Raw genomic sequence first — 23,913 nt, forward strand, 5'->3', positions numbered from 1 at the left:
AAAGAACCCTCATGGCCCCTATAGAAAACCCCACAAGCTACATGCCGCCTCCAGCAGTACCTTATTAACGTGGATGCAGCAAAGATGTGCCTGACCTAAAGCTGAGGGAACACCAATGGCATCCTTTCCCCACAGGGCTGCAGCACTTGCCTGCTCTCTGTGCTCCAGGTGGTTCTTCCTGGGTACATCCCAAGGGTTGGGCTGGGTGCTCACCATGAAGGATGCTCTGTCCCGGCTCTGAGGCTGCCTCCAGATGAGAAGAGCTGCTGCCAGGATCCCCAGAAGAGGCAGGACCAGAGCTGTAATGCACCAGGCACCTCCAGCCCACAGGCAGGGAAGCCCAGCAGCACTCACCCAGCTCAGGGCACAGGCCAGGGTGGCTGCAGAGGGACCACGGTGTCAGGGCAGCTTCCCTGGGCAGGGCCAATCCCTCTCCCAGGCTGCCATGGTGGGACAAATGACAACCAGGGGACACGGCTGGGTGGCTTCTCATGGTGGGTTTAGCTTTTCTCTCCAGTCTGGGAAGCAGAGGGAGCAGGAGATTTCCTGAGGTCCCCTGGGGGCAGCCAGCTGTGTGGCAGTGGGGTGAGGGCAGGAAGGAGCCAGGCAGCTGCTGGGTGGTTTTCAGTGGGCAGGAACCACCAGCCCTTGCTACAGCAGGGATGTCCCCCATGGCTCCCCAGTGCCAGCTCCTGTAGAGCCCATCCATCATTCCCAGACATACCTACAGCTGCCAGAGCCCAGACCACCACAGCAGAGGAGCGAGGGGTGGCATGGGGGGGCGGCTGGACCAGGTGGTGCCACCAGAGCTGCACAGCTGGGACCTTCCCTGCAGGAGTGTCCCGAGAGCTGGGCTCAGGCCGATACCTGAGGAGCAGACATTGGAGGTCAATGCACATAAACCTGCACCTGCAGTGCACCCAGGCCAGAGCCTGTCCCAGGCATGGCCCACACCAGAAGCCCTGTCCCCTGTCCCCAGCAGTGTCACCTGAGCAGCAGCACACAGCCAGCCACCATGGAGTAGGCCAGCAGTGTGCCAATGGACATGGTGTCTACCAGGGCCTTCAGGTCGAAGAGAAGGGCCAGGAGAGCTGTGGGGAAGAGAAGCCCTTTCAGCCTCTGAGCAGAGCTGGCAGTGCTGCTGTGCCCACATCAGTCATACTCTCCTGACCTCCCATATCCCCCTGACACCCTCTGCAACAGAACCTCGATGAATTGATGACACTTTGGTCACTAGTACAAAGCATCCTGTCACCTGCTGCCTGGCAGAGGCTGAACCAGTGTCTGGGATACCATCGAGGTGTCCTCACCCACTGTGAGGAGATCTGTGTCTGGGTGAAGAGACATTGCTCAGACAGCTGCAGTCAAGCTAGAGGGAAAGAGGACACCCAGCAAGCCCTGCTCACAGGTAAGGGTAACCCAAGCACTCACCCACCTGCCACTCCCCCAGACACCAGAGTTGCCACCACCGGGCACTGACGGTGACTAACTTTGGCCAGAGGTTTGAAGAGGAGCCCATCTCGAGCCATTGCATACAGGATCCGTGGCATGGGGAACATGGAGCCCAGGAGGCTGCATGAGAGAGGGGAGGAGATGGGGGAGAGGCGGGGAGGATTCCAGGAGGTGCTATCCTGCCTTCTGCCCCTCCAAGGGAGCTCCCATTCATCTGTATGGCCTATAACCTTCTCAAGATCATCTAGCAAGATCATCACCTTCCTCACCACCAGATGAGGGACAGTGTCAGGGAACACAGGGGTCTTCAGTCACCTGTGCATGCCAGAACACCTCAGCCCACTCTTGTGGACATGGTGCCACCTGACCACTTCCTCCAGTGGCATGCCAACAGGTTTGGCTGCTCTCCTCGATCAGGAAGGAACCAGAGTTTGTGTGGAAGGGGTTTTGGCCAAGCAGGAAAGGCAAGGAGGAAGGGGTTAGGAATATCTCCTTGGATGTGTTACAGCTCCAATACCTTGCTCTGAACCACAGAACCACCATCAGAGGACTCTCCTCACCTGGTGGTCAGGGCACACAGTGACCCCACAGCCACGGCGTACTTTGCAGCGCTCCAGCCAATGTGCTCAAAAGCCACTGGCAGTGGGCTCGTGGTGTCCAGGAGGTAGTAGGGCATCATCAGGGTGAGGGCAGCAGACACCCCAAAGTAGGCCAGGAAGCAGATGAGGAGGGACAGAATGATGCCCATGGGGATGGATCTCTGTGGGTCCCTCACTTCTTCCCCTGGAGAGGACAAGCTCAGCTGTAGGAACAGATGCTCCTTTAATGTGCATGGCATGCTAAGAGCCCAGCTCAGGCTGGAGAGCAGATCCCATATCCCCCCAAGAGAGGACACAGACCTTCTGGCAATGACCACTAGATGTTCTAGTGAACATCTATCCCAGGGATATTGGGATAGAGAATGTCTCTGCTTCAGAATTAGCCCAGACATTCCACATGGACACTTAGAAAGGGCAGGAGGGGGTGGCTGCAGCACAGAGCTGGGAATGTGCCCATTTCCCAGCCTTACACTAGCTCCCAGAGCTGTGGGGCCACTCACTGCCACAGCCCCCCAGCCTGCACAGAGGGTCCCAGCAGCAGCACCCCCACCTCACTTACCTGTGGTAGCAATGCAGTCAAATCCAACAAAGGCATAGAAACAGGCAGAGGCTCCAGCCAAGGTCCCAGTGAAACCATAGGGCATGAAGCCTCCCACCCCAAAGGCACTGGTCATGTTGTCCACCATGGACTGGTTCCTGGGGGGAGGAAGAAGAGTCAGGCAGTGCACGGGGGTCAGTGCAATGGGACTCCAGGATGGGGTCAAGTTGAACAGTCCATCCAACCCACTCAACCCATAGCATCAACCCAGTAGGATTTTGTCTCTTTGGCACATTTCCAACAGGCAGAAACAGAGAAAGTGGTATCTCCTGGCATAAAGCACTGGGGTGTTGACTCCCCACCCCACTCTGAAGGCAGCACAGGGAGAGTGAAGCCCCTCATACCCAGCCTCATGGGCAGCTGCCTGTGGCAGGTTGTCCTCCTGGAGCCTCCAGTTGCTCATGTCACCTTTGATGAAGCCACTCACTGTGACAAAGAGCAGGACAAGCACATTGAGAGCTGTGAAGGCTTTGTTGACCATGGTGGACTCCTTCACTCCAAAGGAAAGAAGCCCTGGAGAATAAAAAATCAAAACTGGATGAGCCCCCTAGATGACACCAGGGTAGACATTACCAGGGAGGGTGGAAAAGGGGGGCAGTGGTAAATTCACGACAACTTGCAATTCCCTATTCTTTGCTCATGGAAATGGCAAAGCCTCAGAGGGGTCAGCCCCATTCTGAAGAGCCCACGGTGGGGTGAGGAGCTCATCATCACCCTGATGGAGAGTGGCACAGGGGGAGGCACATCCTACCTGCCAGTAGGACCACCAGGCCAGCAGCAAAGGCATCTGGGTGCTCTGCCAGCCCCACAGAGCTCATGGCTGCGTGAGCACCCAAAAACCTCCCCATCTTCTCGCCGAGGAGCTGGTCAAATGTAGCACTCCAGGCCCGGGCAACGCTGGCTGTACCTGGGGAGAGGTGATGGCTGTGTTCTGGTGTTCTGCTGGTCCTGGGAGGTCTCAAAGGACACCCAGAAAAGCCACCAACACAGTGGTGGAAGGGATCACGAGGGCCTTATACCAATGACGTAGGACAGCAGCAGGTTCCACCCAGCGAGGAAGGCCCAGAGCTCGCCCACTGTCACGTAGCTGTAGAGGTAGGCAGAGCCAGCCAGGGGCACACGGGCCCCAAACTCGGCGTAGCACAGCCCTGCCAGGGCAGACACCACAGCTGCAATCAGGAAAGAAAGGACGATGCTCGGGCCAGAGCTGGTCTTGGCCACCTCCCCTGCCAGGACGTAGACACCGGCCCCCAGCGTGCTGCCCACTCCCAAGGCAACCAGATCCACGGTGGAGAGGCAGCGGCGGAGGCTGGAGCCCTCTGAGCTTGCCAGGACTCGTTTCCTGCGGGAAAGCAGCTTCAGGACGGAGCGTAGGCGGCCCCAGCACGGCATCTGCAGGAGAGGAGAGCAGCAGGCATGAGGACACTGCTGCCCCACAGGCACTGACCACCCTGGGGATGTGACACAAACCCAGCCTCAGTGCTTTGCTTGCAGCTCCCACCATCCACACAGCGCTCATGGACTTGCTGGGTGCTGCCCGTTTTCTGTCTCTGCCACAAAACCAGCCCATTTTGGAGCAAGATGGGGCTCAAGAAGCTGTGCTGCTCTCTCATCCCCAGTGACAAGTGGAGCTGTGCATGACTGGGGTTTGTTTGGTTCTGTCCAATTTGTGAGAGGGGACAAGGACATGTGTTTGTCCCCCTGCCAGCTCAGAAAGTCCTGTTGCTCCAGCAGCCTCCCCAGCAGCAACACACAGCCAGGATTATCCTACCTTTGACACTGAAATTATTTGAGATGCAGAACCCATGCCAGAGAAGGAAGGATGGGAGATGCTCTGCTTCTGGAAATTGCCTTGAAGTGCACTTGAAGGACTCACCTGCTCAGCTGGAGATGCTTGCACAGGACCTGTAACTGTGGGTCAATGGCACAGCTCAGGTGCAGGCTGGATCCCCTGGCCCATCACCCTGTGCAGTAATGCTTTGGCTTGCTGGGAACACCAGTGGGGATGTCAGCCTGGCAGAAACCCCAAATTGTGTGACATCTGTGCTTGGGGGAAGGTGTGCTTGGTATGACATGCCTGGGGGTTGTGTTTTCCCCCAGCCTGCACATCCTTTCCCAGGAGCTCCAGGACTGCAGAACTTGCCTTCACATCCCGTGGTGTTGCCAGGACCTCCAGGTTACCCCACAGCAAAGCAAAAACCATGCCACACACTCCAAATGCCACAATCTGCTATTTACACGTACAGGAGCTGGCTGGAAACCCTGTCCAGTGGCACATCCCTGTGGCACAGGGGACATGTCATCCCTGCTGTGGCGTGGAACTGGAGGGGGACAGGGACAACCCTGCCTGGCACCCAGCCCCGCAGGATGAGGTGTTCCTGGTGGAATCCCCAGGATAAATGCTGTGCCTGGGGGGTGAGGAACCGCTGCCCTCCCGCCCCCCCAGCAGCGCCCACCCTCTGCACAACCCCAGCCCCGCCCAGGGCACCTCGTCCCGGGGATTTTCCCTTTACCTGCAAACAAATCACTCACCCCAGCCATCCTTTGCTCCAGCGGCAAGCTGGTGGGGACAACGAGCACCAGGCATGCCCCCCTAACGCTCTCCCCTTAAATCCCTTGTGGGAGCACCCTGGCCCTCCCCCCTCTGACCACTGCTCTGGGCTGCACAATGCACAATCTATGCAGAAATATTTTTCCCACAACGCCTTCCAAATCATACACACAGCCTGAAATGCTAATAGGCTCAGAGGCATTATTGAGGGAATTTAATTTTCCAAGCTCCCTGGGCAGGTGGAAGGGAGCTCTGTCCCTCACACCAAGACCCACATCTCAGTCTGTGGAGCTGGTTTTGGAGGAAATTCAGGCAGAGAGGAGCAGTAACAAGGCTGGGATGGGGTTTAGGGGTGTGTGCACCTTAATCTATGACTGACCCCAGCTCCCCCTGGGGAACACGGAGGGAGTTGAACAGGTCCCTGAATGGACTGCAGCACCAAGGCAGAGGAGCACAGACACAGCTCCATGGGATGCTTGCAGCAGCATGTCCAGCTGTAACTCCCCGAAGCAAAATCCTGAGGCTGCTTGCAGTTCCCTGGTATCTGGGCATTCCTGGGGTGTAGCTCACAGGGGCTGAGCAGCAGAGTTCAAGCTGGGGCAGGGGTAAGTCCAGAGCTGGGCTTAAATGAGGACACAGGGCTGTGTGAATGGGGGTCCCAGGTAAGGCTCCTTGGGGACATTAAGGCACATGAGTGTCCTTGGGCACAGCATGGCACGGCTGCTCCTGGCAAGGAGAGGTCATGGAGGAAGTGATGGGGTGACCTGGTTGGTCATCAGCATCCTGGGAGAAGAGGACCAGATCTGGGCTCTGAGGAGAGGCTGAGAGAGGTGTTTTGGTAGACGTGCCTGGGATGAAGACCTAGCTTTGATTTTATTGTAGACAGTGCTCAGGCTGAGTCTGCTTACAGTATTTTGAGACAAAACACTCTCAGGCTGTGGCTCAGCCCATCCTCTGGTTTTCAGCTGGCAAGGAGCAGAGGAAGGGAGAAGGAGCCATGCAGGAGCAAAGCAAGGAAGGATCCAGAGCATCTAAAGCACAGATGTACACTAACCACAAGGCTCCCATGTCCTGGCTCTATGGGGCAGCCCCATACCTAGAGACCCTGTGAGCTGCTGGACACTGGTAGCACCTCTGGGGCAGGGGGGCTCCACACACCATGGCCCAGCTGGGGAGAGCAGGGCTGTTGTCCCACGCTGCAGCACAGGGTGAACAAAGCCGTGCTTGTCACCCACGCCATCTCACACGAGGGAGGTCTCCAGATACCAATGCCAGCCCAAGGGAACATTGCTGAGGGAAAAACAGGGCAGGAAGGAGCAGGCAGTGCTAGGAGGCCGTGAGGGTCTCCCCCTGCCAGGCTCCTCCAGGGGAGCACAGCCCTATGGCTGCATGCCAGCCATCCAGCATGTCACACCCAGCCTGGCTCACACTGCCCAGCTCAGGCAGGGCTGAGCAGCTCAGCTGCCTTGCAGCCTCAGAGAGATGCTCAAACCACTGGGTACCACCAGGGCTGGGATGCCTGAAAGGTTACACACCAGCAGCCTTCAGCATCTTCCGGGCTCCGTGGGTTTATCTGCTCTGGCTGGTGTCAGACACCACCGCCCGTGGCTCCTGGGAAGCCCCACCAGCTCCTCCAGCCCTGCTGAGGCCTCTGTGCAGGCTGGGCAAAGGGTGGTGGCAAAGGAGCCGGGTTAAACGTGGGTGAGGCACAGAAGGAAACGGCCTCGGGGCACTGCAAGCAACGGTACAGCCTGCCAGGAGCATCCTGGAGAGACTCATCCTGCATCCCATCCGTGTCTGCAGCACGGGAAGAGAAGATTGGGTGGAAAACCATCGTGCCAGCTCGGGTCCAGCCCCGTGGGTGCTCATTGCAGAGCCTTGGTCAGCACCTCCCTCCTTAAGCGGGCCCTGGGGGACCAAGGTCGGGCCATTCTTCCCTCCTCAGACTCCTGCAAAGAGTCAGGGATGGACATTTCCCAGCCTTGAGCAGGGAAGGGTGTGATTTGGCGCAGGAGGAGGTGGCTGGCGGCAGGACCGGGAGGCAGCGGGCTGCCCTGCGCCTGGCGCTCACCAGGAAACCGCAGCAGTGGGGACAGAAGGGGCGACATTTTCGTAGCTGAAATGCAATCGCCGGTATTGCCTGGCAGTGTGCGTGTCACCGCTGCTGGCACAGAGCCCCTGCACACCCCGGCGGGGCTCTTGTGCCGGCCGTTCCGCACAGCGGGCAGGCTCGGCTGATTGTGCCGGTGACATTGAGCGCCGCCGCACCGCGGGCACCCCCAGGTCTGGCGTGGCACCGGGGGTGGGATGTGGCCCTGGCCACGGCAGGCGGGGACTCGGGGGCGGTGACGTCTCGCCGTGAGGAAACAGCTGCTGGCCAAGGACGAGCGCTCGGCCACAGGAACAGCCCGGGCGCGGCGGCGGCTCCTGCGAGCGGAGGCTCCGCGCTGCGGTCAGTGCCCGCTGCGGGACGGGGCCGGGCGGCGCCGGCCGCTTTCTTCCGCAGCGGCCTGGGGGGAGGAAAGTCGTGCAAAGCCCTGGCCGGGCTGGGCGGTGAGCTGTGCAAGCGGAGGCTCCCTCCAAGGGGTGGCTGCAGGGGGAATCCCTGGGGTTCTGGGTTTTTTTTATGAAAAATCTTTGCTTCTTGGCAAGCTCCGGGGGGCTGCGCTGCCGGTGGGTGCTTTTTGAGGTGGGGTTGCGGGCCCCGCTGGGTGTGTCCCGGCCGGGATGCGCTTTAGTCCATGCTTTGGTGCTGCGGCGGCTGCGGAAACACCCATCCCTCCTTCCTTCCAGCTGGGATCCAAGCCGCGGACCCCCCTGGCTTGGTACCCACCAGGTTTTGCGCAGGTAAACTCACCCCGCAGCTGCCCAGGGGCTCGGAGCTCCTGAAGGCCCGGGAGGCCTTTTGGCAGTAGGGTGGGGCAGGGAATTTTGGGGATGTCCGTAGCCCCACCGGGAGGATGGATGCCGGTATTTTTCTTAACCCGGGGGAGTTGCTTTGCTTCAGGACAGCGGGTGTTGTGTCCTCTGTGCTGGGGAGCCCCACAAGGCAATTGGGCTCCTGGGGTGCAGCCCCTGAGCTCAGACCTTTGGAGAGGCTGGAGGTGCATTGCTGGCGGAACAGAGGCTTCCACAAAGGCTGTGCACATCACTGAGGATTTCTCACGGGATCCCCATAACCCACGTTTCTCCGTTGTTGGGTGGGGGGCAGGTGTACCCCCATGCTGGGCCACTGCTGCCCAAAGGATGGGGGTGTTTGTCCGGGGTTTTTCCCGGGGCACAGGGATGTGGCACAGGGATGGGGCACTACAAGGACAGGTCGGGGACTGGGTGTGCTCGGCGATTCTCCACCACCACCGAGATGAGCTGGGTGGTCTCAGCCCCGCTGGCACATGCATGGAGTGAGGGAGAACGGCTGTGCCATGCTCGGATTTCCCCTCTGCCAGGAGGGTACACGGCTTCATGTGCGGGCTCCGAAGTGGCGTTAGCAGGCTGCACGTGCCTGGGATGGGATCCCTGGCACCCATCCAGCATCCGGCCGCAGTGCAGCCCCACTGCATGTGGGGACCGTCCCCCAGCCAGGAGCCATGTGAAGGGGGTGAGGCTCACAGCCTCCCCAGCTGGAGAGGGAAAGGGAGGGGAAAGCAGCTCTGGGTTTCTGCAGAACTTTCTCCCCTCAACCAGGGTGCCTGTGGGTGTTAAAAGCTTCCTGTACCCAAGCAGGGGGACCCAGCTGCACTGATGGCTCCAGGGCTGGGTTTCCCCTTGCATGGGTGCTCCTGCAGGGATGTGCAGCCAAGCCAGGGAAGTTCACATGATTTCTCCTGCTCGCTCCATGGCATGAAACCGAACCCGTTTGGGGTCAGGAATCCCCCAGGGTGGCCCTGCTCTGCTTTGAATTTTTCTGCAACGTGTCTCAGAGGGAGGGTGAACGAGCCAGGCGGGGCTGTGCCTCATGGCTGGCCTCAGCTGACGCTCAGCGGTTCATTCATGGCTGGGCTCCATTTTCCAGCTGTTTTTCTCCCTCTACCAGCTTCCTCGGAGCAAATGGCGCTGTTAGGGGACTTTTTTTGAGAGCCCACACCGCAGTGGGTTGCAGTTATAAATTGTGCTGGTGTTAGAAAACAACCTGCGAGTTACCCTGGAAACCCAGCTGTGTTTGCTGGTCTCCAAGGATGTGTGGGACTGATGGTGGCCTTGATCGCTGCACAGAAACTCAGATAGTGGGGATAGTGTGGGGGCTGCCCAGCACCATGTTACAAGGAAATGTCCCCAGCAGCTGCTAAAGCTGGGGTGGCCCCAGGGCTTGGGGCTGCAGGGGAGCAGAAGGGACATTGCAGGGTGCAGTGAGAAGGCCCAGCCCTGCAGAGGATGCTCGGCCTGTTTCCATGTATTCAGCACATTTTTCCCCTCTGGTTTCTCTTGGTGCTGGCCGGAAGCTGTGCAGCTGTGCACTGCCCCTGGCCTGTGGGGTCCCCTCAGAGCCAGATATCAAGGCTCAGTAAGCACAGGGTGGCTGGCAAAGCCCCTGTCCCTGACCCATCCTGCAGCACCTGGCATTGCTCTCCCATGGGCAGCACAGCCACACCCCAGGAGGGAACAAACCCTCCCTTCTCTAGCACCACCTGCAGACAGGAGCCTTGGCTCACATTGCCCTTTCTGTTCCCTTCCACAGCTCCTTCTTGCCCTCATTCCAGTGATTTCCAGCTTGGGAAGCCATGGCACCCCAAGGAAAGGTAAGGGTGACCCCCACACGGCACGGTTGGCTCCTGGGCTGCCACAGGGCAAACCCCAGAGCTGGGGCAGGATCTGCAGCAGCAGCAAGGACATGGTGACATGCACAGACACCATGCTGCCCAGAGCCTGTTTACATTCCTGCCTCTCCAGCCAGTGCTGTCTGGATGTGATACAGATGGGGGAAGTGTTGGGCTGGGGAGCAAGGACAGCAAGGAGAAAAAATCCTTTTGGGACCACAGAGGGATGGGGAAGAGAAGCAGGGCCACGAGAAGGGGAGGAGAAGAGACGTTGCACTGGGGATTTGGGCATTTGATGGAGAAAACACCCTCCTGATCATGTTGAAAGGCATGCAGCCCTGTTCGGGCCTTTCCCCTCTCCCCAGCCTGCATTATTTCCCGCTCCAGACTGGGGCAGGTGCAGTGTGGCAGCTGGGTGAGCAGGTGCTCCCCTGCAGCCAGGAAAACATCTCAGTGTGGCTGGAAAGCCCTGCCTCGGTGGACGGCCGTGGCTGGCTCAGTACAGCCTGCCTGCAGGCAGGGGAGGAGTCCCAGCCCAGAGCCTTCCTTCTCCACTGCTGGGGACAGGCTCTGCTTTCCATTCCCTGGAGAAATCAAACAATTATCTCCTCCAGCCTTACTACCCAAAGCTTCCTGCCCAGCTAAGGCAGTGGTTGCTCTAGGTGGGGAAACTGAGGCACAGTGCAGGTGAGCATTTTCCTGCAGTAAATGGTTTCCAGGACCACAAGCAGCCATGGGGTAGAAGAGAGTGAAGGCACACTGGGAATTTTGCTTCCACCCTCCTGGCCCCAGTGTGGCTTATTTTTAGCTGAGAGGTCCCGGACAGGCCGGGATGACTCAGAGGCTGGAGGAGGGGAGGCGGGAGGCCCCTGGCAGCTGAAATAGGATGGAAAGTGGGATGGGGTACGAAGAGTATGGAGTGGATAGATGCTGTTTCCATCCTGACTGATGTTCCCCCACTTCCCTGGGGCTCATTCCCACAGAGAATGCACGGAGTGTGGGAATGCAAAACACTGAGCTCCTGCCTCAGTTTCCCTTGACCCAGTAAGGCAGGCAGCTCATGCTTCAGTAGCTCAGCAGGCAGGAACACAGCCCTTCTCTTCTTCTCCATTTAACCACAGCCAACATCTTGACTTCCCTGTACCCTCTAGCCTCCCCTGTTCACTCCTGCTGCCTCCAGGCACCTCCTTTGCCTTGCAATTTATTTCCATCTCTGCAAGGCATGTGTGTGGGAGCAGCTTGTGCCAAGCCAGGAGGGTCTGGGAGCTGCCGGGAAGTGGGGCTAAATCCAGCTCTCCTGATGAATCACCTGCAATACGATCTGTCCCGTGCCCGCCTGGTTCCCTGGAAGGGCAGCATCTCCTCTTGGTCCCTGCCACATGGAGCACCAGTGCCAGCAGCTCCTCCCAAGAGGGCCTGTGGGATGTGCCCAGTTTCTCTCTGGCAAACAGGAGGAGAGGCTGGTTTGTTTCTGAAGGTGCTGGGTGGGATGTGCAGCAGAGCTGTTGTGCTGTGACATTGGGATGGGACCAGGAGGGTGGTGAGTGTGGAGCTGCCCTGAGTCCATCTCCTTGGGTTCATTCCTGGAGGCACTTCCTGGGTCAGGGACATTGATGTTGGTCTTCTCCGAGGATGTGCTGGCTTTAGATATCCATGCTGGCAGCAGGCCTGGGCTCTTCTACAGCTCCTGAGGATCTTAAAGAAGCCGTGCAGCAGATCCTGAGCAGATGAGCCCAGGGAGGTGCACATACCCAGCTGGCACATGGTACAAGCAGAGCCAAAGGAGGATGCTCAGTTTCCCAGGGTTCTGACAGCCCCAGCTCAGCTCCCAGCTCCCTCCTGTTTCTCAGCAAGACTGCAGAGGAAATGCTGCTGCTCACTTCTTCCCACTCTGTGCCTCTGGTGGGGACGTATCCCTGTCCTTTATGTGGGGCCAGGATGGTTTCACATCTGCTTCCACCCAGAGTGGTGCTGATCTCATTCAGAGTCCGGCTCCAGGCTCCCATGGGGTGAATTCCCCTGGACAAAGCTGACCTGGGAAGGGGGATTTTGGTCCCTCCTTTTTCCTGAGGTCTCTTCTGGAGGTGTCATTCCTGGGGTCCCTGTTGTGCAGAAGAGCAGATAGAAGTGGATTATATCAATCCTCAGGATTTTTCAGGCTCTCAGGAAAGTCTTTCCCAATATCCAGGACCTCTGCTCCAACCCATTGGATCAGCCTGGGTCCCATGGGAGTTCATGCTGGAGCAGGACAAACTGTTGGCAGCTCTGGTGCTTCTCAGTGTTTTCCACTTAGCTCATTTGTGCCTGTAAATTTGTCTCCTTGCTTGGAGGCCATGCAGAGCCTGGGCATCCTCAGCATCCAGAGTGGTTCCTTGCTTGCAACAGGCACTGGAAAATTAATTCCCTCTGTAGGGAGAGCAAATGGGAAAAGAAACAACTGCAGAGGAGAACAACTGTTTATGTCTGAGGCTGAGCTTTGCCTTGGGCAACCTGAGCCACAACAGATGTCACCACAACCCTGCTCAGCTTCAACTTCTCCTTCCCCAATTGCACTGGGGCTGCTCCTTCCTCTTGTACCTTCTCCCCTTCTTTCCCATAGGTCTACAGGGGCTCAGTGAAGGATTTCCAGGGCTTTGACGCCAACCAGGATGCAGAGGCCTTGTACAATGCCATGAAAGGATTTGGTATGGATGCTCCTCCAGACTGCCCCAAGCTCTTCTGGTTTCCTTTCCTCCCTGGAGCCAGCTTGGCTCTGTTTTTTCCTCCCAGCCCCAGATCCAGAGCAGCTTTGGGCACAGCAGGGTGGCTATGGTGACTCCTGGCTCTCCCCACAGGCAGTGACAAGGAGGCCATCCTCGACCTGATCACATCCAGAAGCAACAAGCAGCGGGTGGAGATCTGCCAAGCCTACAAATCCCTCTATGGGAAGGTAAAGCCAGCAACACTCCCTTGCCCATGCCCCCACTGCAAACACAAGTGGTCCTGGCTGCCACCACCCAGCCCACGCAGGGACCCACCGCTCCCTGGACCCACTTGGAGATGCTGTGGAGCAAAGGATCCCCCAGCCCCTTTCTCCCCCTCCACCAGGACCTCATTGCAGACCTGAAGTACGAGCTGACCGGGAAGTTTGAGCGGCTGATCGTGAGCTTGATGCGGCCCCCAGCTTACGGAGATGCCAAAGAGATCAAAGATGCCATCTCGGTAAGGGGTGGGCACGCCCCCCAGGGCCCCTCTGAGGACACACCAGCCAGCCCCACGGCTCATGGGGCTGTGTCTCTGCCCACAGGGCGTTGGCACAGATGAGAAGTGCCTCATTGAGATCCTCGCCTCCCGCACCAACCAGCAGATCCATGACCTGGTGGCTGCCTACAAAGATGGTGAGGGCTGAGAAAGGGCAGGGGCTGCCCTGTGCCCCCTTGGGCCACAAAAAGGGCACAGGTGAAGGGATCCAGCTCTCCATGTCTGATGTCTTCCCTTCCTCTTCCCCAGCCTATGAGAGAGACCTGGAAGCTGACATCGTTGGAGATACATCGGGTCACTTCAAGAAGATGCTCGTTGTTCTGCTTCAGGTATGTCCATCTGTCCAGCATCTGCAGGTGGTGGGTGCCTGTGCCCTGCAGGGCTGAGCCCATCTCTCTCCCACAGGGTGCCAGGGAAGAGGATGATGTGGTGAGCGAGGACTTGGTGGAGCAGGATGCCAAGGTGAGGCTTGGCGGGTCACTGTGATAGGTGGTATCTGGGCAAGGATGGAGCTGGTGGCACTGGGACATCTGGATTTAGGCTGCAGAAGGTGGGTGGGTGCCAAGGGCAGCACCCTGAGTCAGGCTGTGCTACCTTCTCCATTCCACAAGGACCTGCTGGAAGCTGGCGAGCTGAAATGGGGCACGGATGAGGCCCAGTTCATCTACATCCTTGGCCGGAGGAGCAGGCAGCATCTCCGCCTGGGTGAGCATCACCTGCAGGCTCAGGGTGGGCCTGAACATATCTTGGCAGCTTCTGCAGGCATCTCCTTGCTCTCATCCCACAGTCTTTGATGAGTATCTGAAGATTGCTGGGAAGCCCATTGAGAGGAGCATCCGGGGAGAGCTCTCTGGTGACTTTGAGAAGCTGATGTTGGCTGTGGGTAAGCCAGCACTGGGGCCAGCAGGGTCAGGGCTGTGGCTGTACCTGGTATCAGGGAGCTCAGGGAGGCTCCTTCAGGATGGGTGGGGATGCTGGCTGTGGTTCCCATGGGGTGCTCAGAGACTGGGTGCACTGGTGAAGCTGGGTGCTGGCATCCCTCACCACACCTCAATTTCCCTGCAGTGAAATGCATCAGAAGCACAGCAGAGTATTTTGCTGAAAGGCTCTACAAAGCCATGAAGGTGAGTGGATTTTCCCTTCTCTGTAGGGTCTCCCCAGCACTGCAGGGATCTGGCCAGAGGAGGGGTCCCCTTGCCATGGGGTGCTGCTGGAGAGCAGGGTGACACAGGTCCATGAAGGCAGGACTTAAGTGACCTGGGGTCTCTGCCCTTCCCTCCAAAGGAGTTATTCCTTCAGAATCAGGGCTGGGTATAAATCAGATAGAGGGTTTCACATGTGATGGGCTGAGTTGCTTGGCCATCCCAGGCTTGATGTGGGGGTTGCTCCACTGCAGGGCCTGGGCACGAGAGACAACACGCTGATCCGCATCATGGTGTCCCGCAGCGAGATCGACATGCTGGACATCCGCGAGGTGTTCAGGACCAAGTATGAGAAATCTCTCTACAACATGATCAAGGTAACTGCTGGGGTTCCCCACTGACCCTCCAAGCAGCTGCTGGTGCTGCCTCCCTGATGATGCCTGTGTCCCTGGGAGGGCTGTGCTGGGTGTCCATCTCTGAGGACACAGTTCTCTGCCTTGACTCTACCTACTGCATGGTTCTCTGTCTCCATCTGCCTTTCCAGGAGGACACGTCTGGGGAGTACAAGAAGGCTCTGCTGAAGCTGTGTGGAGGGGATGATGAGTAAGACCACTAGTGACCCCCCTTTGTCCCTCTTCATCCCCTTGGTGCTGGGTACAACATCTGGGTCAAAGCCTGGTGGAGCACCTGCACCAACAGCACCCACAGTGACTGGTTGGGTACAGGGGGCCCTGTGCCCCTCTGCATGGCCAGCCACACTGTCGTGGTTCCTTCTTGGCACGTGGGAGCCCTGCAGGGCAGGGCCAAACCCCTGGAGGGAGGATGCTCTGGTGGGGAAGGTTGGGATTCACCACACATTTCCTCCCATTCCCACCCATCCAGCCCCACAGCAAGCACCTGGCTCCTGCCCCTGTGCCCAGTGGATACAAAACACCCCTTGTGGAGGAGCAAGACAGGGTGAGGGGGGCTGTTTGCAGGTGCAGGGCCCCGTGGCTCACTGTCCCCTGTCCTTGCCCTCCCATTGCAGTGCTGCAGGTGAGTTCTTCCCCGAGGCGGCGCAGGTGGCCTATCGGATGTGGGAGCTTAGTGCGGTCAAAGTAGAGGTCAGCACCCCCAGCCCCCTGCACCCCCTCTGTGCTGCCTGCCAGCTTGGGACCCCTGGCTGCTCTTCTCTGCCATGGGGCACAGCCAGCCCCACACCTTTGCTCTGACTCTGACTCCCCAGCTTCTCTTGATGCCATTCTCTGGTTTTGGGGTACGAGGTTGGCAGGATGTAACCATGGCAGGGCTGGCTGCCCCCCGTGGCCTCCACTAACCCCCTCCTCTCTCTGAGGTCTTCCTCCCTTGTGGCAGTGGGTCCTGCATGTCTCTGCAATGCATCACATGCAGCCCTGGCTCCAGTGCCCATCAAAGAACTCCTGCCCCCTGGGGCAGCCCAGAGCTGGCCAGGGCATGGCTGCAGTATGGGGAGAAGCAGCCTGCATGCAGCTGAAGCTCCCACAATGGGGTGCTTTGGGATGTGCAGAAAATACACCCTGAGCCCTACACAAACACTGTGAGGATGGAGATGTGTTTGGAGCTGTAAGGACACAGGAGGATAGAACTGTGGGGCAGGAGTGGGCATCCTTTCAGCGACTGCTCTTCTGTCTCTCAGTGACATGACCAGCCCAGGCTGAGATGTTCCAGGCTAGGGCAGGCAGGTGTGACACTGGGCAGGACACCGAGACTCCAGGGACTGTCTGTTGCTGTCTTCTTCCTGCTCTCTGCTGGTCTGGCTATGGTTTGCCCCTTAATGGAAGTGGTGGGGGGATCCTCACTGATCCCCAGGTGCTTGCACTAACACAGAACCTGCTTTGGCCTCAGCTTGCTGGGTGGCACCTTCCCTCCTCTCCATCTCCTCTCCATCCCTCCCTCTCTCCATCCCTTCATCCCTTCCTCCCTTCCTCTCATCTCGAGGGGGATGGAGAACATAAACCCCTCTCTGCATCCACAGCTGCGAGGAACAGTGCAGCCAGCAGGAGACTTCAACGATGATGGGGACGCGCAGGTGCTGAGGAAGGCAATGAAGGGCCTGGGTAAGTGGGGACTGTGAGTTTAGGCCCTTCCTGCTGCTCCTCACCAGCTCTTGGGGCAGAAAATCCACCCTGGCCCATGCAGGGCTGCATGGAAACCCCAGGGGGAATAGAGATGGAGCTGGAGGAGATTTCCCTTCCCTGCCTACCCCGTTTGTGTGGCGGTGTGGCCATGATCAGAGGTGACACGGTGACACAGTGTGGCTCTGCTGTCATTGCAGGCACAGACGAAGGAGCCATCATAGAAGTGCTGACCAAGAGGAGCAACGCCCAGAGACAACAGATCCTAAAGGCTTACAAAGCTCATTATGGCAGGGTACTGCAGCCTCCATCTCACCTTGCCTCCTCCTGCCCACATCCTGTTCCCTTCCACTTGGAGACCAGCCCCTCACTGAAAGGAATCCTGCCCAGGGAGCAGTGGGCAGCTGGGGCACACTCACATGCCCTGGCATGACTCCCCCAAGGGAGACAGAGTTGTCATAGCAGCCTCCCACTCTGGGTGCCCCACCAGCCCCAGCGAGGGTGTGCCTTCCCCTTCACTTGCCCCATCCTCAGCTCCACACAGAGGACTCCAGAGCCAGAATCTCCCCAGAACCACCCGAATATGTGACTTTAAACTGCTCCAAGGGTTTTCACAGATGTCTCCAAGCCCTATGCTCTCCTCTCCTTTCTTTTCTCTCATGTTGCCTCAACTGGTCCATCCCTGCAGAAGCAGCTGGGGGCTGAACCCTCAAATGCTTTTTCAGGACCTGATGGCAGACCTGAAATCTGAGCTGTCTGGCAGCTTGGCCAAGCTGATCCTCGGGTTGATGCTGACACCGGCGCAGTATGATGCCAAGCAGCTGAGGAAGGCTGTGGAGGTAATTGTCACACTGCTGGTGGCCCAGGGCTGTTAATGCCCCCAGTTTCACATGCCCCAGGGTCTCTTCTCCTATGCAGAAGTGAAAAAAAGATCAGAAAGCACCAGTACAAAGACCTGGTTTGCACTCAAGACTTGCATGCCTCTTTGCATCCCAGCATGCTCAGCCAGCTGGTAGCCACAGGGGAGCCAGGGTAGGGGCAAACCAGTGACATGCACTGTTATCCACCAGTCACACTAGTTGGGAGCCCACTAGAAGCATACTTGGACACTTCTGTATTGATTCCTACCAGCCCTTGGGGCCATTTGCTGGACATAGACCTGGACCCCTCCTTGCCTGGCACTGCAGGGCAGTGCCATCATGTCCCCATCTGGTGTTGGCACCTACAGCACCCACCATGCCACTCTCTTCCAGGGGGCCGGCACAGATGAGAGCGTCCTCATCGAAATCATGGCCACGCGGAACAACCAGGAGATCAGGGCTATCAATGAGGCATATCAGGAAGGTAGGACACAGGAGGGATGGGGGGAGCACCCAGGTTCTGGGCACGGATCACACTGTACAAGGCCTTTCCAGAGCCAGATAAAGTTTTGTCTCTGGGTTGGGTTCCAAGGGTTGGTGCTGTGATGTTAGTCGCTCCAGCAGAGCGCTGGTCCTCGCCTCTCTCCATCTCGTGACATGCCCCAGCTCTGCCACCAGTGTCTCCTTCCCTGAGAGATCTTTCACAATGATCCTATTTCGTCCAGAGTGCCTGGAGCAAGAGGCTCTGCTTATGCTCAGGGCATTAGAACTGCTGGGGTGATCCCCTCTAGCCTGGGTTTGAACTCAGCAGGTGGAGGCATCTGCTTCAGCCACGCTTTCCATGGGGATCACGGGCACAACAGGCACTGGTGGGTGGGAAGCTGAGGTGCAGGGCTCAGCCGTTCCTTCTCCACAGCCTACCACAAGAGCCTGGAAGATGACCTGAGCTCTGATACATCGGGGCATTTCAAGAGGATTCTTGTCTCCCTGGCTCTGGTAAGGGCAGCTTTCATTGGGTCTTCTCCTCTCCCTGCCACAGGCAGTGCTGGGGGTCTGGAAGGACAATGGCTGGAGAAGACAGAGCATCACTCCCTGGCTGGGCAGTGCTGCTGGAGTCTGTCTGACACTCCCTCACTTGGGGCTCTCCCAGGAGATGTCCCCTCTCCATCTTCATGATTTTTGTATCCAACCACAGGGCAACCGTGATGAAGGACCAGACAACCCCGCACAGGCACATGAAGATGCCAAGGTAAGACCCATATTGGCTGTGCTCTTATGGGCTTTGCATTAAAAAAATAGAAGAGGATGTTGCATTCCCTGGTCTGGAATTGACATTCTCAGGGAAGCAAATGCTGCTGGGCTAGGTCTCTGTAAACTGCAGGGGGAGATGCCAGCTGAAATGACACTCTTGGAAGTAAAGCTACCATGCCTTGATTCCTGGAGCCCTTGACACTGCTGCTTCATGCATGGGGAGAGCAGTCCCAGGGAGTTCCCAACCAGTAGGCTACAGCCTTTTTTTGTGCAGAGCTGCCCCTCTGGGGTTCAGCAACACACACTGATGCTGAAATTTGGCTCTTGAGCTGCAAACACAGCTTTGGGCTGGTCTGCAGGAGCCACCCACCTCTGTGTTTTGTGCAGGGAGCAGCCCTGACACGCTGCATGCTCCAAACCTCTCCTGGGCTGTGGTGAGACACAACTGGAGGGAGAAGGCTGAGCAGCCAGAAGCAGTGCAGGGGGGGTGTGGGGGTGATTCCCTAGCTCAGCTCCTGCTCCCAGGAGAGCTGTGACCCACGGGCTGTGTTCCTTGACCTCCTATTCCTCAGGGCTGCATCTTTTCTATTACGGGCTGGAAAGATCTGTGCAGGGTCAAACCAGAGCTCTTGCTTGGCTGTCCTGTGCCAGCGCTGGATGTTCCAATGCACGGGAGAGCACCACAGCATTCCCAGCAGGGCTGCTGCCAGCAGAGGGAGTGGATGCTGTGCTGCCTGTGTCCCTGTGTGTGCACTGCTTGTACCTGTCACACCCTCTGCCTGTCCTCTGCCCAGGCACTGCCTGCACCCTGCCACGCTCTCTGCCTGTACCGCTGCTGATGCCTTTTCAGGACTACCTAAAAACAGGCCAGACAAAATTAGGGGAATAAAAAGCAGTTGAAAAGCAGTTATTGAAGTGCCTTCAGATACATTTAGGGCACACGTACCCCCCCAGGGGCTACACCCAAAAATGGACAATGGGTCACAGGTTTTAATACTTTTAGAAGTTTGGTCCATTTTCACATTGGGGGTTAACTTTCCAGTTACAGCTTCAGGTAATGAAGACATTCACCCCACGTTTGCTCCCCCCAAACTCACTTTTGTTTACATTCCTTGGGGCCTGAGACAGTAAGGTGTCCTTGATTCCCAGGCCTAGAGAGAAATTGTTTTGTCTGACTGAAATGGGAAAGCAGTAGCTAGCACTCTGTATGGAGTTTAGAGTTATATTTTAAAAATTGCAGGATAACAAATATATGAAAGATATAAAAGCTAAAATCCTAAGGCGTCACTGCTCATTCACTGCCTGCACCCCTGCTGCATGTGCTGCTGCCCACCTCGCCCTGCTGCACAGAGAGAGCCAGGCATGACATGCACAGGGACGAGCCAGCCGGGTGGCACCTGACCTGGCACCACGCTGTGTTTTGTCAGCAAAGCTGCCCTTCCCCTCGTCCCACTGGCAGAGGTGGGCAGGCTGGTGGATACCAGCCTAGAGCCAAGCAAGGATGGCATTCAAGCTCCAGGGCTGGGGGACTCACTTTGTTTGGCCAAAGACCACCCTCTGAAGGTTCTGGTGTAGAGGCCAAACTGGAGGAGGACACAGGTCCTGCTCATGGGGAAGCAGGGGACCTGGGGACAGGTAGTTTTAAGGGATCTTGCTAGACTTCCCTTGCTTTGTCAGGGAAAGATAAAGGTTGAGCAGCACCTTCTGACCCTGTTGTCTTCCTGTCTCTCTCTCTCCACCAGGTTGTTGCAGAGACCCTGGTGAGTGCCTGCCTATTGCTCCTCACCCTTCTGCATGTTTGAAGGGATGCTGCAGTCCTGGGGTGCAGGGCTGGGGCTGGAATTGCAGCCCCACCAGCCAGGCCTTTCTGACCACATGGGCTGTGCTCACTGGCTTGGGACTCTGGTGTCCTTGCATCAGGACAGGGGACAAGGGGACAGATGGGACCTGCAATGAGGGCATTTCCCTGCAGCATGGGGCAGGAGAGGGGGGAAGCCACCTGCCCTTCCCTTGGGGACCAAGCCTGCCCACTGCCTGTGTGTGGGACCCATGTTCCAGGTAGTGTAGGACTCAGGGCTGGCTTCCCTGGCTCCCCAAAAGTGGGACTGGGGAAGGGGTGACTTTCCTGCAATATCCTAATGGATGAGATGAGCACAGCCTCCCACTGATGCCCACAGAGGAACGGCAGCTGTTTCATTCATGAGCAGCACTGTTGTGGCCCAGGGTGGCTTCTGTGTCTGGCAGCCCTGAATTTCCTCTTCAGGTGGTGTTGGTCACCCCTGAAACATCCTCCACAAAGGACAAAAATGCTCTTAACCAGGAGCATTGCAGAGCTTTTTCCATAAAAACTGGAAAACATACTTTCTTAGAGATAATCTGTGAGTGTCCAGCTTCACATCTGTGCGGAGGAAATGCCTTTTTTAGGGGGAAAATCTCCCCAGCTATTTTCCTGCTCATAAATGGTGACCCTCTTTACAAAAGGGTTTCCTGGCTGTCCCAGGAAGAGCTGTTTGACACCTGTGTCCCTCTCTGCTATGTTCATCTCTCTGCTTCCCTCATCACTCTGTTCTCTCCCAGAAACTTGCGGATGTCTCCAGCAATGACTCCAGCGACTCCCTGGAGACCCGATTCCTCAGCATCCTCTGCACCCGCAGCTACCCCCACCTCTGCAGAGGTAGGATCACAGTCCTCTATCAGCTGCAACACAAATGCAGAAATGCTTGGATTAGGGCTGGGGGGGAGATGGGGAGATGGGGGTCCCCTCAAGGCTGAGCCCTGTCTCCCCAGCTGTGCTGGGGATGAGGCAGTCAGTGGGAAGAGATGGTATGGCCTGGCATTTGAGGTGGCTTGTTGAAGTCACCCAAGCCTCCTCTGGTCCCACCTGGTCCAGAAGTCTCCACGACTGAGGCTCAAGTCTCCCAGGTGCCCAGGGCTGAGATGGAACAGCTCAGCAGTGACCCTTTCCTCTTCCCCATCCCCAGTGTTCCAGGAGTTCATCAAAATGACCAACCACGACGTGGAGCACGCCATCAAGAAGCGGATGTCAGGAGATGTGAGGGACGCCTTCGTGGCCATCGGTCAGTGCTCCCTCTGGACAGGGCTCCCCACAGGGCAGGCAGCCCCTTTAGCTGTCACTGCCAAGGCAGTGAGGCAGCAGATTCCCGCTGCCATTGGGCCATGGAGACTCCCAGTGGGGCATGGGGTTGGGGCACTTAGAGAGTCCCCAGAGAGGGCCAGGCCTGCACCCATGTACCAAGGAGGAGTTGTGACTGAGGCAGTGGTGCCACAGCTCCTTGCTGTGGTGTGTCTCCTGGGTGCCATGAACCCACTTTCTGTCCCCTCTGTGTGTTGCAGTCCGGAGTGTGAAGAACAAGCCAGCTTTCTTTGCTGACAAACTCTACAAGTCCATGAAGGTGAGGACAGACCCTCCTGGGGCTGGGCTATGGGAGAGGGTTGTACTGGGATTCCCTGAGACTGTGCTTTAACTCCCTGAAAGGGATGGGTTTTGTCCTCTGGCTGTCCCTTAGGGAGTAGGGAGGGCTGAGCTCAAAGCAACACTTGGGGTTATCAGGAGATGTGTCAGGCTGATGTCTTGCTCGCAGCAAGTCCAGCATATGTCCAAGGAGAGATCATAGAACAGTTAGGGTTGGAAGGGACCTTTAAAGGTCATCTAGTCCAATTCCCTGCAATAGGCAGGGACATCTTCAAGACAACTTAAGGCCCCATCCAACTGGCCATGAATGTTACCACAGAGTGGAGATCCACCACCTTTCTGGGAAACTTGGGCCAGTTTCACCACCCTTATAGTAAACAATTTCTTCCTTGTAACTAGTCTGAGTCTTCTCTTCTAACTTAAAACCATCACCCCTTGTCTTATCACTAGAGACCCTGCTAAAAAGTTTGTCCCCATCTTTCTAAAGCCCCTTTTAAGTATTAAAATATTGCAATAAGGTCTCTCCAGAGCATTCTCTTCTTTAGGCTGAACAACCCCAGTTCCCTCAGCCTTTTCTCACAGGACAGGTGTTCCAGCCTCATTTCTGTGGCACTCCTGTGGGCCTGGTCCCCAGCTTGGACTGTGCTGGAGATGCCAGGAGCATCTGTGAGCCCCAGTCCCTGCAAGGCTTTTTGTTCAAACTCCCCCTTGCAGGGTGCTGGCACAGATGAGAGGACCCTGACCCGGATCATGATTTCTCGGAGCGAGATCGACCTACTCAACATCCGGGGCGAGTTCATAGACCTGTTTGACAAATCGCTGCACCACATGATTGAGGTGAGGGGACAGGGACATCCCTTCCTGGCTCTTCACCTTGTCTGGCTGAGTCCTGGCTCTGAGCCCTGAGGGAACCTGAGCCATGAACGACACAAGGGCTGAGCATCACCTGGGGAGGGGGAACCTGCCCCCATCAGCCCCAGTGTTGACTGGTCTGGCTTTAGAGAGGATGTGCTGGCATCTTCCACTGCTGCAGGGATACCTGCAGAGTGTTCAGGGCATGGAGCTGTGCCTTCCCTGCACCCAGCACCTTGGACCAGGCTTCCCCAGGGCTGGTTCTCTGACACGGCTCTCCCTCTTGCAGAAGGACACCTCTGGCGACTACCGAAAGGCTCTGCTGGCCCTGTGTGGCGGGGAGGACTAGGTGCCAGCTGGGGCCCTTTGTGTCTGAGCCAGCACACAGCCACTGCCTTGATGTCACCGCAGCTTCGGGGGCTTCAGGGGACGCTCAGTCCCCTCCAGAGAACAACTCACTTTGCGCTGGAAAGCAGCACCACATTGCAAGCGGGGGAGTCTCGGGGAGGGGAACAGAGGGGTCTGGGTAGGGAGATTGTCTTGAAGCAAAATAATTCATACCCGAACATGCCACTAAACCAAGGAATTTACCCAGATGGAAAAGACAATTTTAAATCTGATAAATAAAACCTCACTGTTGCTGACCCTGGGGCGAGAACATTTGACTTACTGGGGCAGGTTTGGCTGGGACTGAGAAGCCTTGGTGTATCCTTACTCCCGTAGGCAAACTCTGGTAAGAGCCCAGCCCCAGCTCCAGGGAGGCCCCTGAAGACACCACAAAATCTCCCTGAGCAACGCTTTTGCTGAGAAAGGGGTTGAAAATGCATGTGGGACTGGCAGCAGTGCAGGGACTTCACCAAGAGCTTCACTTCATGCCTCTGAAAATCCCCGGCAGGGTTCATGCTGTTGTGTGGATGATGCTTTCATAAACCAGAGATACCAATCAGACTTGATGGCATCCACCCGTCCTCACACGCGGTTTCCTGTGCTTTCAAGCTGCTGAAGAAGCAGTCGAAAGGCACATGCCATAGAGGCTACACCCCCAAACAGCTTGTTTGCACTTCCCCCAACACTCAGGAGAAAAGAAC

General features: G+C 57.3%; 2 protein-coding genes across 5 annotated transcripts; one reads left to right on the forward strand and one right to left on the reverse strand.

Moving 5' to 3' along the window:
• Positions 1-733: 733 nt before the first annotated feature.
• On the reverse strand, positions 734-4,963 carry LOC131584080 (cationic amino acid transporter 2-like). The gene is made up of 6 exons (XM_058848835.1): positions 3,669-4,963; positions 3,401-3,556; positions 2,994-3,162; positions 2,611-2,747; positions 2,013-2,235; positions 734-1,572 (listed from the first exon to the last, which is right to left on the reverse strand). The coding sequence occupies exons 1-6, from the start codon at positions 4,039-4,041 to the stop codon at positions 1,428-1,430; spliced, it is 1,203 nt and encodes a 400-aa protein (XP_058704818.1). The 5' UTR covers positions 4,042-4,963; the 3' UTR covers positions 734-1,427.
• Positions 4,964-7,399: 2,436 nt separating this feature from the next.
• On the forward strand, positions 7,400-23,469 carry ANXA6 (annexin A6). 4 transcript variants are annotated; one of them, XM_058848757.1, is made up of 26 exons: positions 7,400-7,652; positions 9,876-9,936; positions 12,554-12,638; positions 12,789-12,883; positions 13,042-13,155; positions 13,241-13,331; positions 13,444-13,523; positions 13,600-13,656; positions 13,806-13,899; positions 13,982-14,077; positions 14,260-14,318; positions 14,591-14,713; positions 14,881-14,939; positions 15,364-15,439; positions 16,330-16,411; positions 16,630-16,724; positions 17,155-17,268; positions 17,683-17,773; positions 18,206-18,285; positions 18,485-18,538; positions 20,283-20,300; positions 21,118-21,214; positions 21,522-21,617; positions 21,895-21,953; positions 22,688-22,810; positions 23,115-23,469. In XM_058848757.1, exons 2-26 carry the CDS (start codon positions 9,919-9,921, stop codon positions 23,172-23,174), a joined length of 2,016 nt encoding a protein of 671 aa, XP_058704740.1. In that variant the 5' UTR covers positions 7,400-7,652; positions 9,876-9,918; the 3' UTR covers positions 23,175-23,469. The 4 variants fall into 4 exon arrangements, with proteins under 4 accessions (XP_058704740.1, XP_058704741.1, XP_058704739.1 ...); XM_058848758.1 differs by lacking the exon at positions 20,283-20,300 and having other exon boundaries at positions 7,401-7,753; positions 18,485-18,556; XM_058848756.1 differs by lacking the exon at positions 20,283-20,300 and having other exon boundaries at positions 7,401-7,652; positions 18,485-18,556.
• The last annotated feature ends 444 nt before the right edge of the window (positions 23,470-23,913 follow it).

Source organism: Poecile atricapillus, chromosome 13 (genome assembly GCF_030490865.1).
Source record: "Poecile atricapillus isolate bPoeAtr1 chromosome 13, bPoeAtr1.hap1, whole genome shotgun sequence".
Taxonomy (NCBI): domain Eukaryota; kingdom Metazoa; phylum Chordata; class Aves; order Passeriformes; family Paridae; genus Poecile; species Poecile atricapillus.

Bases quoted from the DNA above. Each gene is read 5' to 3' on its own strand.
- LOC131584080 (XM_058848835.1), bottom strand. From the start codon at position 4,041: ATGCCGTGCTGGGGCCGCCTACGCTCCGTCCTGAAGCTGCTTTCCCGC. The intron at 2,236-2,610 runs GTAAGTGAGGTG...TGTCCTCTCCAG, and splicing joins TGACTGCATTGCTACCACAG to GGGAAGAAGTGAGGGACCCA. The intron at 1,573-2,012 runs GTGAGGAGAGTC...TCTCTCATGCAG, and splicing joins CTGTGTGCCCTGACCACCAG to CCTCCTGGGCTCCATGTTCC.
- ANXA6 (XM_058848757.1), top strand. The intron at 13,900-13,981 runs GTGAGCATCACC...CTCATCCCACAG, and splicing joins CAGGCAGCATCTCCGCCTGG to TCTTTGATGAGTATCTGAAG. The intron at 21,215-21,521 runs GTAGGATCACAG...CCCCATCCCCAG, and splicing joins CTACCCCCACCTCTGCAGAG to TGTTCCAGGAGTTCATCAAA.